The 12725-nt window shown below is 39.5% G+C and overlaps 1 protein-coding gene across 1 annotated transcript; it reads left to right on the top strand.

Moving 5' to 3' along the window:
- The first annotated feature begins 152 nt into the window (after positions 1-152).
- On the top strand, positions 153-12719 carry LOC145496911 (guanylate cyclase soluble subunit beta-1-like). The gene is made up of 7 exons (XM_081476676.1): positions 153-1147; positions 1304-1410; positions 3857-4714; positions 5413-5801; positions 6587-6727; positions 8683-8837; positions 9245-12719. Exons 1-7 carry the CDS (start codon positions 1071-1073, stop codon positions 9360-9362), a joined length of 1845 nt encoding a protein of 614 aa, XP_081332802.1. The 5' UTR covers positions 153-1070; the 3' UTR covers positions 9363-12719.
- Positions 12720-12725: the final 6 nt, after the last annotated feature.

Genomic DNA, 12725 nt, shown 5'->3' with positions numbered 1-12725 from the left:
TTATCCGTCTGTACTCTTACTGATGATAACAATGAGCCAATCAGCGAGCGAGAAATTAGACAGTTATTGTAAAAATATCCTTTGACAGCAAATCGTATTGCCGTATGAAGATGTTGTGCCATAACTAGATGGGATGAATGAGAATTACGTTCTAAGATTTGCTAACAAGCGATTCCATTGTTTATTAAACCTTATGATAGTTGGTCAAAATTTTGAGTGTCAGTCAAGAAGTATAATGAGGCGATGTATGCACAAAAATTTATTAATAGCCGAGAAACGAAAGAAATTTTTTTACTGATAAGTAGCTTGCGAGCAGGCTCTCGAACGGGGAGCACTCGGGCGAGCGGCGAAGCACTCTTCCCTCGATGCTCTGGCTCGCTTCGCTCGCGCGCGCGTGTGACTCATGGCTGAAAACTATCAACAAAATTATTATCAACTGATAAGCAGCCCCATCCAGAGTGTCTTGTTGTCATGTGGTGGTGATGATGATGATGACGACAATTATCGGATTACTAGTGATGACGACGAACTACTGAGTCCCGACAGTAGGCGTCACGTAACGCTTGGGTCGCGTGACAGCACAAAACTCGTCCACGTGTAACATGACACGTTATTATTTTAACATTTTTTGCACAGAGACCCCGATCAGTCAACTATTTGACTCATGGGCGTCAGTAAATATAGATTCGCATTTATTTAATTTAGCTGGTGGTCTATTCTGATAGCGGTTATCTCTCTAATTAGCTCGGATGTCTGAAACATTTCGCGCCATGTCATACTGCGCATGTTAAGTAGCTATAAGTTTTAATTTATCTTCCACGTTTCGTCAATCTGCGCAGATTTGATGATTGTAGAGGGTCGCTTAACCTTTAAATGTTAGCATAAGCCTATCGAGCCGTTTATAGAGAACACGACTGATTATTATTATTATGCAAAGTAGGTGACGTTTGTCATGTTTTTGGTCGCTCAGCGATTGTGGGAAGTGTCGAGTGTCAAGTCAATTAACGCCGGGTCGCTCTTGGCAGAAAATCAGCTTTTAGGCAAATGTCAGTCTGCTAACTGCTGTGACCATGTACGGCTTTGTGAACCAAGCTTTGCAGGAGTTTGTGATACGAGAGAGCAGCTTCGAAACATGGGAGGAGATATTGTACGTATATTTACAGATCGGCATTTGTAAATCAACCATCGGCCTAAACCGATCGAGCGAAGCGGCCGACATTCACCAATCGAAAAAGTATTGATGTCAACATGTCAAGAATTTTTCTCTCGCGACTGACTGTGTGCCTTGATCTTTGCCTCGTAGGAAGAAAGCAAATCTCGATTTAGGAGAAACAGGAGAATTCAACCAGCGGAGAATATATGATGATCAAAATACGTTCGATCTGTTGAGAGTCGCTTCCGAAGTTCTCGGTGAGTACACATTGTGCCTGTGTACATGTATTTGCCCGCTTTTCCGGTCACCCCGGGGTTTCTGAATTTTCGCCTTCGCGCTTTTTGTGTTTTATAATTTTATGTGAAAATTATGATTTCCTAAATGGCGAAGTAATCATAACTACATTGCCTAGCGTGATAAAATAGTATTCGATCCCACCTTAAACTTACGAGATTTGTCTCAAGGCCCGCACGAACGTCTGTTGTTGTTTACATTGAATTTTCCCCTTGTAAAAAGTTTCAGCGCTGTGTCAAAACAAATGAATGGCTGTCTTAAAATTCAGTGAATATGATAGCCCTTCTCTGGATGAATTTACTTCATAACAAGCAAACTAATACTTTTTAATATCCATTTGATTATGTGTTATTTGTTTCGCTTAAATTCAAATGAGGGTGAAAATGTCATTGAGCTGCTTTGAAGATTAAGGGAACCTTTGAATACAAAGCGATGCACTGAGCGCTGAAGTGGGAGACAAATTTTAAAAGCAAATCGATTCATAATCAGTGACTGATCGAAGAATGATTATAGATTAAAAAGACCCGATGTTGCTTTGCTTTACGTAAGAAATCTTCAGACATGTGGCACTGTGGAGAGACAGTCATACGATGCATGCGGTTGTATTAATACGATTTCAAATTGACACTTGACCTAGAAACCTTGTCAAAACTGAAATACCTTTTTCACAGGGAAACAGTAAAAACATGAGAGGCTTATCACTGGAATGATATCTTTTTAGAAGATTTAGTAGCGTTAGCTGGGGAGGGGGACTGTTAGGGGTGTTTTTTTCATGCTGCAATTTCAGAAGGTTCGTCACATTTGCTTTCAGAACTGTGTAGTTCCAGAAAATATCCATACTTCCCCCACAGAAGGGTTTTTTTCTAAGACCACCTCCCCACACACACACCCCTGGAAATTTCGATTAAGCTTCATAGATTTCTTTAATTTTTTTGGTCTTACAAAACCCCCACCTCACTTCCCCCCCCCCCCCCCCAGGAAATTCCAATCCCTTCTGTGAGGGAGTATGGATTAATATCTGGAGCTGCACTTTTGAACACAAGTCACATTATTCATCACCACGTGTTACAAACTTCCATATTGCTGTTTCAAGGCTGTGTTGCATTTAAAATTCCACCTAAACAGGACCTCTAAACCAGCTGACATTGTCGCACCTGCAGGGTTTTGCTCCCAACTAGGATTCCCTGGTGAGACTGAAGTGGGAGGGGAGAAAAAGGGACAGGACTTACAGTATCACCACAGGCGGCCCAGACGTTGAATATGATTAATACGTGACATTCTGTTGTTGGCGATTGTGTTACAATTTTAGCCGTTTATAAGACAACGTATGAGAATGCTTCAAAAATTACTCTAAATGCTGCATGTAGAAAATAATTTGAATAAAATGGCTTACCTTATGTTTGCATTGCGTTATTTTGATGTCTCTGGGTTCCTGGAGGTGGTTTAGAGCCATTTTGGCAAGTTTTACTTTCTGGCAGTTTACTTCCCCTAAAGAGAAACGAAAGGCGGGTGACTCAGTAGCCCGACAGCCTGCACTCAAAGCTCCGTAAATTCCACAAAAATGGTCTAATCTTGTCAAAATTGCCTCATGGCAGCTGTCGATAACTCTTCTTCCCATTCGCTTTCTCCCAAGGTTCCAAAGTTTATCTCAACCACCTGAGAATCTCTGGTTTTCCAGCTCTTGCTTTCCATTTTTGCTCTGTCTCACCACAGGATTTGAATTTCTAGCTAAGCAACCAGGCCATCGTGACAAAGTCACCTCCAACCGCCTCAAAAAATGCCCGGTGCCTCTTGATGGTTGGAGGTGACTTTGTCATGAAATTCAAATCCTGTGGCCAGGATAATCGGTTACAGATCAAGACGGAGCAAAAATGGAAAGCAAGAGCTGGAAAACCAGCGATTCTCAGGTGGTTAAGATAAACTTTGGAACCTTGGGAGAAAGCGAATGGGAAGAAGAGTTATCGACGGCTGCCATGAGGAGATTTTTGACAAGATTAGACCATTTTTGTGGAATTTATGGAGCTTTGAGTGCAGGCTGTCGGGCCACTGGGTCGCCCGCCTTTCGTTTCTCTTTAGGGGAAGTAAACCACCAGAATGTAAAACTCGCCAAAATGGCTCTAAACCACCTCCAGGAACCCAGAGACATCAAAACAACGTGATGCAAACATAAGGTAAGCCATTTTATTCAAATTATTTTGTATGCGTAACATTTAGAGTAATTTTTGAAGTATTCTCATGCGTTGTCTTATAAACGGCTAAAATTGTAACGCAATCGCCAACAGCATAATGTCACGTATTAATCATATTCAACGTCTGGGCCGCCTGTGGTATCACAGAATTAGCCCATGAGCTTAATAAAGTAAATGAAATACAGATGAAAAGAAGTTAAAATACTTTATTTCTTATTAGGGTTGACACACAATGCCATTTTGGAAAAGTTTGGGAGAATCTTCTTTGAATTTTGCCAAAACTCTGGCTACGAAAAGATGCTCGACACTCTCGGAAGTAACCTGAAAGACTTTTTCAACAGTCTGGATGCACTTCATGAACATCTCCTGTTCATTTTCCCGGGCTTGCGAGCACCTTCTTTTCATGCCAATGATACTCCTGATGGTCGTGGTATAGAAATCTTATATTACTCTGAAAGGGTTGGGCTTGAGTACATGGTTGTAGGTATTGTGAAAGCAGTTGCAAGAGAAGTTTATAAAATTGAGGTAAATATTGAGGTGTCTGTGCCGACAAACCAAGAAAAAACATGGTCAAAGATTGTTGTCACGCCAGAAAACTACGATGACATGGCACGACTCAAACATCACGATAAACAAATTCAAAAGATGGAGCAGAAGCTGGAGTTGGTCACATTAGGTTCTAGAATCGGCAATCAAACATTCTGCCAAGCATGTCCATTTCACATCATTTTCAACAATGAAATGGTGATTTACCAAGCGGGTATTTCTCTGCTCCGAGTTTTACCCTCCGTGAAAGTTGGTCAGACGAGGCTCAATGAAGTGTTTGAAGTCATCCGTCCACATATCCAGTTAACATATGACCACATTTTACAGTTCATCAACAAGGTATATGTTGTCAAAACAAAAGAAGGACTTTTGGATTCTACCAGTTTGACGACAGTTTCAGAGGATGATATAGGTACCCTGGATTTTCCAACAATGAGATTCCGTGGACAGATGCTGTATCTTCCCGAATGTGACAGCGTTATGTTCCTCTGCTCACCAAGTGTTCTAAACTTGGATGGCCTCAATGAAATAGGTTGGTAGATGTGGCTAAGATATATCTTCTTCTATTTGACATAAATCTATAGGGAAATATTGTGTGAATTTTTGTTGTGTACTTGTGGGGCAATGTTGATTTAAAAACGAATAGCTTTAATTTATCAGGCTTACAAACACCAAATAGGTAGAAAAAAAACCAACACAAAGGAACAAAAATATTGATTAAGTCTTGAATGCTCAAATATTAACCCCTTGAGTTCAAGATGATTGTCTGCGCAGTGTGCCATATACCATTTTCACTGAAAATGGGTGTCTAGAAAAAAACTTCAAATGCCATAAGTTTTTTCACTTAAACTATAGACATGTACACATTTTTTGAAAGGCCATTAAAGTGTCTCTTCATTGCAGTTAATTTCACTGAGGTTGACATAATTTGATATCCATATGATGTCACAGCAATGGGAAATTAGCTCAGTCTCTCGAAAAACCTAGAAATCTCAGGTGCTGATCAAAGCTGTTTCCTATGTGCCTGGAGTTTGACTAAATCTCTTAAAATTTTGACTCACTCAGTATGTCATGTAGGCTCCTGAGGGACAAAAATCATGACATCTAACTGAGTACATCGTATAGGCACTCAAGAGGTTAAAAATAACCTCTAAGTAATTAGTAAGGGATCGGCCTCTGAAATTTTGTCCTGGTGTGAGTGGTATGAAGATGATTTTCAACATGTTCTAGGTCTGTATCTGAGTGACATTCCAATCCACGATGCAACCAGGGATCTCATCCTTCTCTCTGAACAACACAATGCAGAGTCACGTTTGTCTCAGCGACTTGAAATCCTGACTGACAAGCTTCAGCAGACATCACGTGAGCTGCAGAAGGAACAGCAACTCACTGATAGACTCCTTTACAGCATCTTGCCAACGTCAGTGGCTAACGACCTCAGACTGAAACGACCTGTCATGGCCAAGAAGTACGAGCTTGTTACAATCATGTTCAGTGGTATTGTGGATTTTACAAATTATTGTAATCAGAGCAGCGAGCCCATGGAAATTGTGGAACTTCTTAATGAGACATATACCAAGTTTGATGCTTTGGCTGACAAAAATAATGAAGTTTTCAAGGTAAGGAGTTACACAAAGTCATGCAGTGTTTGAGTATTTTTTGCATCATGTTGCTCCAGACAATTTATACTTATTCCCCTATGGAAGTGGTTTGAACCTCGGGGGACTCCCATATGAAAACGTTGGGGATGTTCTTCAGAAAATTTAAATTAAACGCCTAAAGTGGACCAATCTAGGCACGACTTGAGCTCTATTTGACCCCTGAAAGGTACTGCTTAAAACATAAATTATAGGCTCGATTACCCACCGTTGGACATTCAGTACAGGTACCCGCACTAGTAGACCAGACTCGAGACTGGTGGAAATCAAGTTTAAAAACAGAAATAAGAGAGTTTCTTTTATTGTTATTTCTTTGAGTGCACCCTAAAAGATACTTTGACAGCTAAAAATAGTGCTGTTTCGTCATCAACACCCTAAGTAAAATCACTGAATCCATGATTAAAACCCTTAAGTGAGATGACAAGCATCCTGCAAGCTCTTTGTGTGGGAGTACCCCCTGGGGTTTGAGCCACCCACTCCTCTAGGAATTTGAGTCCAGTGTGATCTTCATACAGTACATTACAGTACCATACATTACAGTACATTACATTACAGATCCCCCATCCCCTCAGAATTTTCAAATATGACCTTCCATTGGGTGGTAATGGATATTTTCTGGAATGACACGTCTTTTGGTCCAGTTACAACATCAAAGCCATTAGATGCAGAAATGAACAACTGACTTCTTGAGTCTGTTTTCATAAGGAGAGTTTTGATTGGTTACTAACACAAAGTTTGTATTTCAGGTTGAGACCGTAGGAGACAAGTACATGGCTGTGAGTGGTTTACCAACAAGATGCTCTAAACATGCCGTCAATATTGCAAATCTGGCTCTGGATATGATTGACATCGTACAAGAAGTGAACGCACAAGGGAGAAAGATGCAGGTGACCAAATATAACAACTTGCAAGAATTCCATAAGATACCAATGAAACCCCCCCCTCCTGCCAAGACAATAACTTACCCAAAATTACCCCCTCCCAAATCATACTGATGCGTGAAATTTCTTCTAATATTAATGGTTGCCCACTTGCTCTTGGAATGCGCTACCCATTGTTCTGTAGATAACAGGTTGCAATAATACCCTGCCTATGCCTTGGGCTAAATCATAAAACAACAGAGGAAGTTTTACAATGGCAAATGAAAATAAATATTCCAAAGTCTAAGGGTCAGTGTGTTACTAATTTTTATTAAATCCATTTTGAATCCACTGATTATCCTTGCAATCTGATTGGCTCTCAGTGGTGCGATTTTTTCACAAATCGCACTATTTTTTGCTCCAAATCCCATCTTTTTCTCAGCCAATGAGAATGGGACAGTAAAACAAAACAACCAATCAGATTTCAAGGTTAGTTTAAAGTAATGAAGAAAATTTCAGCAAAAGGAAGGGCAAAAAGCCATTGTGAGTTGAATTTTGCAACTACTATATTTGCCAACACTTTGTTATTGTTGTTGTTGTTTTTTTTTAAAATTGATGAATTTAATTAATTACAGTTTCTGAATGACGATTGTAAGCTCCTTCAGGTTAATGGAAGTTTCCAACTTTCAGTGTCCATTTTGATGAATATTTTGGCGATTTTTTCTTCAGCATCTGCTCAAGATTCATATAATACAGAGTCCAGTAAAACATAAACAAACAAAAACCACACAACAACAAATTCAGAGCCACCTCAAAAGGTAGATGTTTCCAGGTTTCCGGTAGTTTCAAACAAAGCAACACAAGAGCTCAACTCTGTTGCTGTAAATAAACATAGTCAAAACTACAAAACAGCGAATGAACGAACATCTTACAAAGCTGGTGCCAGTCCCGCCATCTTGAAAATATCTTGAAACAAATGGCACCGTAAGAACTTGACAAGAGTGCCATTGAACGGGTATTTAAAAGAGAAAAACTATCCAGTGGACATCATGCACTCGAAGGGGTTTCACAACTCAAAAGAAATCCATCGCAGAATTACACCGGCTGCACCTTCAAATTCCTTCTCTAAAGACAACTAGAAGTCTCGGCCTCAACCACAGAGGAAAAGAAACCTTTCATCATTGATTTAGGCGACAGGAATTGAACTTTTATGCATGAAGTAGACCGTTTTCATTCTGACTTCAGAACTGCTTGTCCTTTGTTATGCTCGAATGAGTTTTCGTCACATGACATCATTTCGCACACTAAATGATATGTAAAGACATTTCTAGTTCCGCTATTTTTAACAAACTGGCTACTGGAACAATACACCAAAATCTAAAATCTAAGGCCATAAAATTGTGCGATTTCAAAATGGATCTAATAAAGTGGCAATTGAACTTTGTGTCATGCAATTTTGGTCTGAAATCATACTTGTGATTTCAGAACAAATTGCACTCCACTCAGTTCAATTATCATTATTTATTAACCACATGGACTAACTGTGCTAATAAGTAATGTTACTTACAAAGAATAACTGTGGGAGGTGCAATGGTCTCCTAGTTAATGCTCTTGACTCCATATCGAGTGGTCTGGGTTTTACAAGCCCTGGTTGGGGACTTCATGTGTTGTGTTCTTGTGCAAGACATGCCTTTACTCTCACAGCACCTCACTCCACCCACCTGCCTCTTTTACGTCAAAGAATAACCACATATTTCTTCTGGTGAGAAAGCCCCCCTACTGTTGTATTTTAGATTTGTTCGATGTTACTTTTCGTTCTTCATTCTTCAAACGTGTTAAAAAGAACAACTTGTGGAAGTTTTTCACAAATATTGCAAGGGGGGGAAGAGGTCCCAAGAAGAAGATGGTTTATTCTGTAGGTCAGATTTAATGTTGGTTCTCCATGTAGTCTCGTAAAATAAAGGACTTATTTCTTGTTTTAGATTACAATTGGTGTTCATTCTGGTGAGGTTGTGGCTGGTGTTGTGGGTCAGAAGAAGCCACGCTACTGTCTGTTTGGAAACACAGTCAATCTGACAAGTCGCACAGAAACTACTGGGCTGCGGGGAAAGATCAATGTTACAGAGTTTGCCTACAGGTGATTGATATTATTATATCAAGATTTGCTCTGCTTTCTATTCACTGTGTAACAAACAAACAAACAATCTAGCAAAAATAACTATCCATAACGTGACCAAACAACATGTGATATGATGTGATCTTTTTTTTTTTATGTTGTCTCTTGGAGTGAAAGGGGTAAACGGGGAGGGGAAAGGGGAAGTTAAAAATGAGTTTGAGAGGGGGAAGAGTGTGTTCCTCCTTCCATCCCTGCCCCTACCCCCAACATCCCCCCCTTCCTCCATCTCCACTCCTCCTCCCCCTGTCCCCCATTTTACACCTGCTATGCAGGCTAATGGGCCAAGAGAAAAAAACATACCAACTTTTTATAACTTTTTTTTTTTTGCATTTTGCATCTTTGTCAGTAGCATCTTTCTCAATTTGCAGATCACTGCTGTGCCAACCACATGATGATTTTGTGTTCAAAAAGCGAGGTCCAGTCACCATGAAGGGAAAACCAGAGCCGATGATAACATACATACTACAAAGAAAGGAAGGAGAGTGAGACTGTCACCATAGAAAATTAAAGGTGTGATGCCCAACATCCAAGAGGTCTTACAGTTAAACCATTTGATTTCTGTTGAAAGAGATCATTTGTCTAATTTGCACAAGGTTGTGATTTTATGTTCCTCTGCTAATTAGATGCTCACGTTTTCAGGTGAAGGGAGTTACTAACTAAACAAACTGATCTCAAGAATTATGGATATTGTGATTTTTCTGATTTTTAAAAGGAAAACCCAAAATAATATTTTCGTAAGGTTGAAAAACACCAAAGAATTAATGACAAACTGAAAGTTAACAAGGCTGGTCAAGATTGAGAAAGATTGCGACAGATTGCAAAAAAAAAAAAAGAAAGAAAGAAAAGAAAAAATGAGACCTCAATACAGTAAAAAAAATGCTTTATAGCCCTGAAATGAATTTTTTAGAGGTCAAGTGTGAGTATGTGGTAGTTACAATATGTAATAAGGAAAGGAGAAGTAACTATAGAAATGGTTAGACTTATATCAGAGCTGTTCAGTTTATTCAGATGTGTTTAACCGGCGCATAACCTGCAAATGCAGGTGGTTTTCTGCGGCCAAGCTGCCAAGCACGTGTTTTTCACTTTTCAGTAGGAATCCAGTCCCCAAGATATGAACGAGCACCCAGCTTTCGTGGGAGAAGTTGCTAAGCAACACAACGTAATACCTCTGATGTCACAATTACGTGCAACGTTTAGAGTATTCGCGGAGTGAATAATATTGGTCTCTTTTGAGTTCTTCCAGGAAGTCTTGATACAAATAACAGCTTTTTACCCCCTGGGTAATTTGTACATTTTACTGCCTACTGTACATATTATAACCTAAAGTATTATATAAAAGTGACCCACATTCAGAAATAGAGAAGAAATCCAAACAAAGACCCTGCTTGTAAAAGGCGGTATACATTAGTGTTTAAAGAAAAGTAGTAAAGTACACGATGTATCCGTGATCCATGTAAGTCCAGATTGAGCAATTTCTGTGCAAAGTTTCAACCCAGGAACTGCTTCAGTTTTACCTGTTTTCATGAGCAATTTTGGTGCCTAAATTCACTTTTTTACCACAATTATCAAGAACGATATGTGGCGTATCCTTAAAAGGCTTTGTCTAACGTAAATTTGGTGATCACATGTGGGCAAGTGACCAAGGCCCACCAGGCCTATTCTAAATATAGTTCAGTTTAATCTTGGTTGTCTTTTTGGTATTAGTGTACATGTGTACTCTCCTAGTCATGCGCTCTGGGAAGTCGCCCTTTGAGCGAAATGAAGGACTTAATGTATTTACGATATATATTAGTAACTGCATAGATTGAGCAGTACAGACAATAGTGTGATAAGTGAGTTATAAAACGTTTATGAACCAAGCATGACCAAGAATTAGAAGATAGAAAATATGTTACACGTTTTGTGATTGGTCAAAAGCTGCAGCTATTATTCCCGTAATCTCCTGGAACTTATAAGTAGCTATATCATATAAGCGCTGCATTAGTTCAGCAGCGTAAATTAAAGAAGTCGCGTGAAATGTTGACAAAACGCTCACTTAAAAGAGCCTTAGCCCGCAGGCGTCTCCACCGCCATCTTGGATTCAAGAAACAAGTTACTCCCAAGATGACGAACAGCTACCGCGCTAACTAGATTATTCCAGCAAGATCTCTCGCACTTTATTTTGGAAAAAAATTCGTGTAAATTAAATTTTTCGGCTTGTGATGTGATATACAAAATGTTTTTTATGTTTTGCCAACATCTCCCGTGGTTTTTAAAATGTCCGTAGTCCAGCTTTTATCTAAACTTTTACCGGTTGTAAAATGACCGCTTAGAAGTGAGAGACGGTTGTAGATATGAAGATAAGAGCGGTCTCTTTTGATAGAGATCGTTATTAAACTATATAAAGCATTCAGTGTAACGGGCTTCATTGTCGTGGATTCAAGGATTGCGAGAAGCATATCAGTTGTAGTTGACCATGTATATTCCTGGGAACTTCGACAAGTACATCTCGATGCGGCGTCGACAAAATCTGGATCGGATCGGATCGGATCGGACCGGATCACGGATCGGATCACGGACCGGATCACGGATCGGATCACGGACCGGATCACAGATCGGATCACGGATCGGATCACGGATCGGATCAAGGAAAAAAAATTCAAAATTCAAAATTCAAGATTCAAAATTCAAAATTTTGTTGAGCAAATTACACTAGAGTGACTACTGTGAGCAGAACGTTTTATTCAATTCAGGTGTGATATTCCTTTATTCTTTTATAATATCAAGCCAACTGGGAGCTGGGGCCCGTTTCTCGAAAGCCCCGGAAACTTTTCGGGCCCGCAAAGCCAGAGCAAAATCTCGAACCTTACGATTACAGAGCTGTTTTATTTACGTATTCTTAATATGAACAGAGGTTCCCTTCATACAAGAAGTTTCAGGCGTATACACATCTCCGTTTTTAGATACAGATGAATTAAAAATGGCTTTACGGGCCCGAAAAGTTTCCGGGGCTTTCGAGAAACAGGGCCCTGGTCACAGATGAATTTTTTTCAGGCTGTTGGGTTTTGATTGCGATGATCAATCATGTCTTCATATCTTTCTCCGCAGTTCAGATAAATGATATTTCGTATATTCGCTTGTATCAAAGGTAAACCGTCATAAAACGCGTCAGCATGGTAATAATAGGACGAACGTATGAATCGAAACACAAAAACTAAAAACACTAATAATATTAAACACCTGATGATTTCAAACAATTTCCGTTTCTGAGACAAGTCTATACTTTTACAAGATGTGAGTTTGGAATACGATATTTCGCACTGGAATAATACGAAACAGACCATTTGTATTTCAAGGAAATACAGCTGTTTTACAAAAAATTATAGGAATAACATCGATAGTGTGAACGATAACGCAACCCGAGAATAGACAACGTTTTAGGAGTTACGTCACGATTTTTAAAGTCATTTTTAGGGTCGTAAAGAGTTGCCTTTATATGGAATAAAACCTTAAAATGATCGTGTTCTAGGATAGAAAGCACTTAAGAGGCAAGAACAAATCAAAACGGAATGAGGATCGTTAAGGATGGCAAAGATTAACGAGGACTGTAAATGACGAACTTGAAAAACTAGGCTAGTTTTTTCAAGATGCGCAAATCGTGACGTAGCTCCTTTAAAGCAAGTCATGTCCTTAAGGTTTCGTACGTAAGCTTTCTCATTAACTCTAACGCTAACTGTAGCGCTCACATCTGACACGAAAAAGTAGCCGAGAATTAGCTGCTGATACTAACAACAATTTCAAAAACGAGAATGGGAGGTTCACGCAAGCTTCAAGCCAACTAACGTTCAAATATAACTACATCTGCCTGTT

This window comes from Orbicella franksi, chromosome 9 (assembly GCF_964199315.1).
Source record: "Orbicella franksi chromosome 9, jaOrbFran1.1, whole genome shotgun sequence".
Taxonomy (NCBI): Eukaryota; Metazoa; Cnidaria; class Anthozoa; order Scleractinia; family Merulinidae; genus Orbicella; species Orbicella franksi.
The sequence above is the reverse complement of the archived record's forward strand: the minus strand, read 5'-3'. Positions and strand labels throughout refer to the sequence as shown.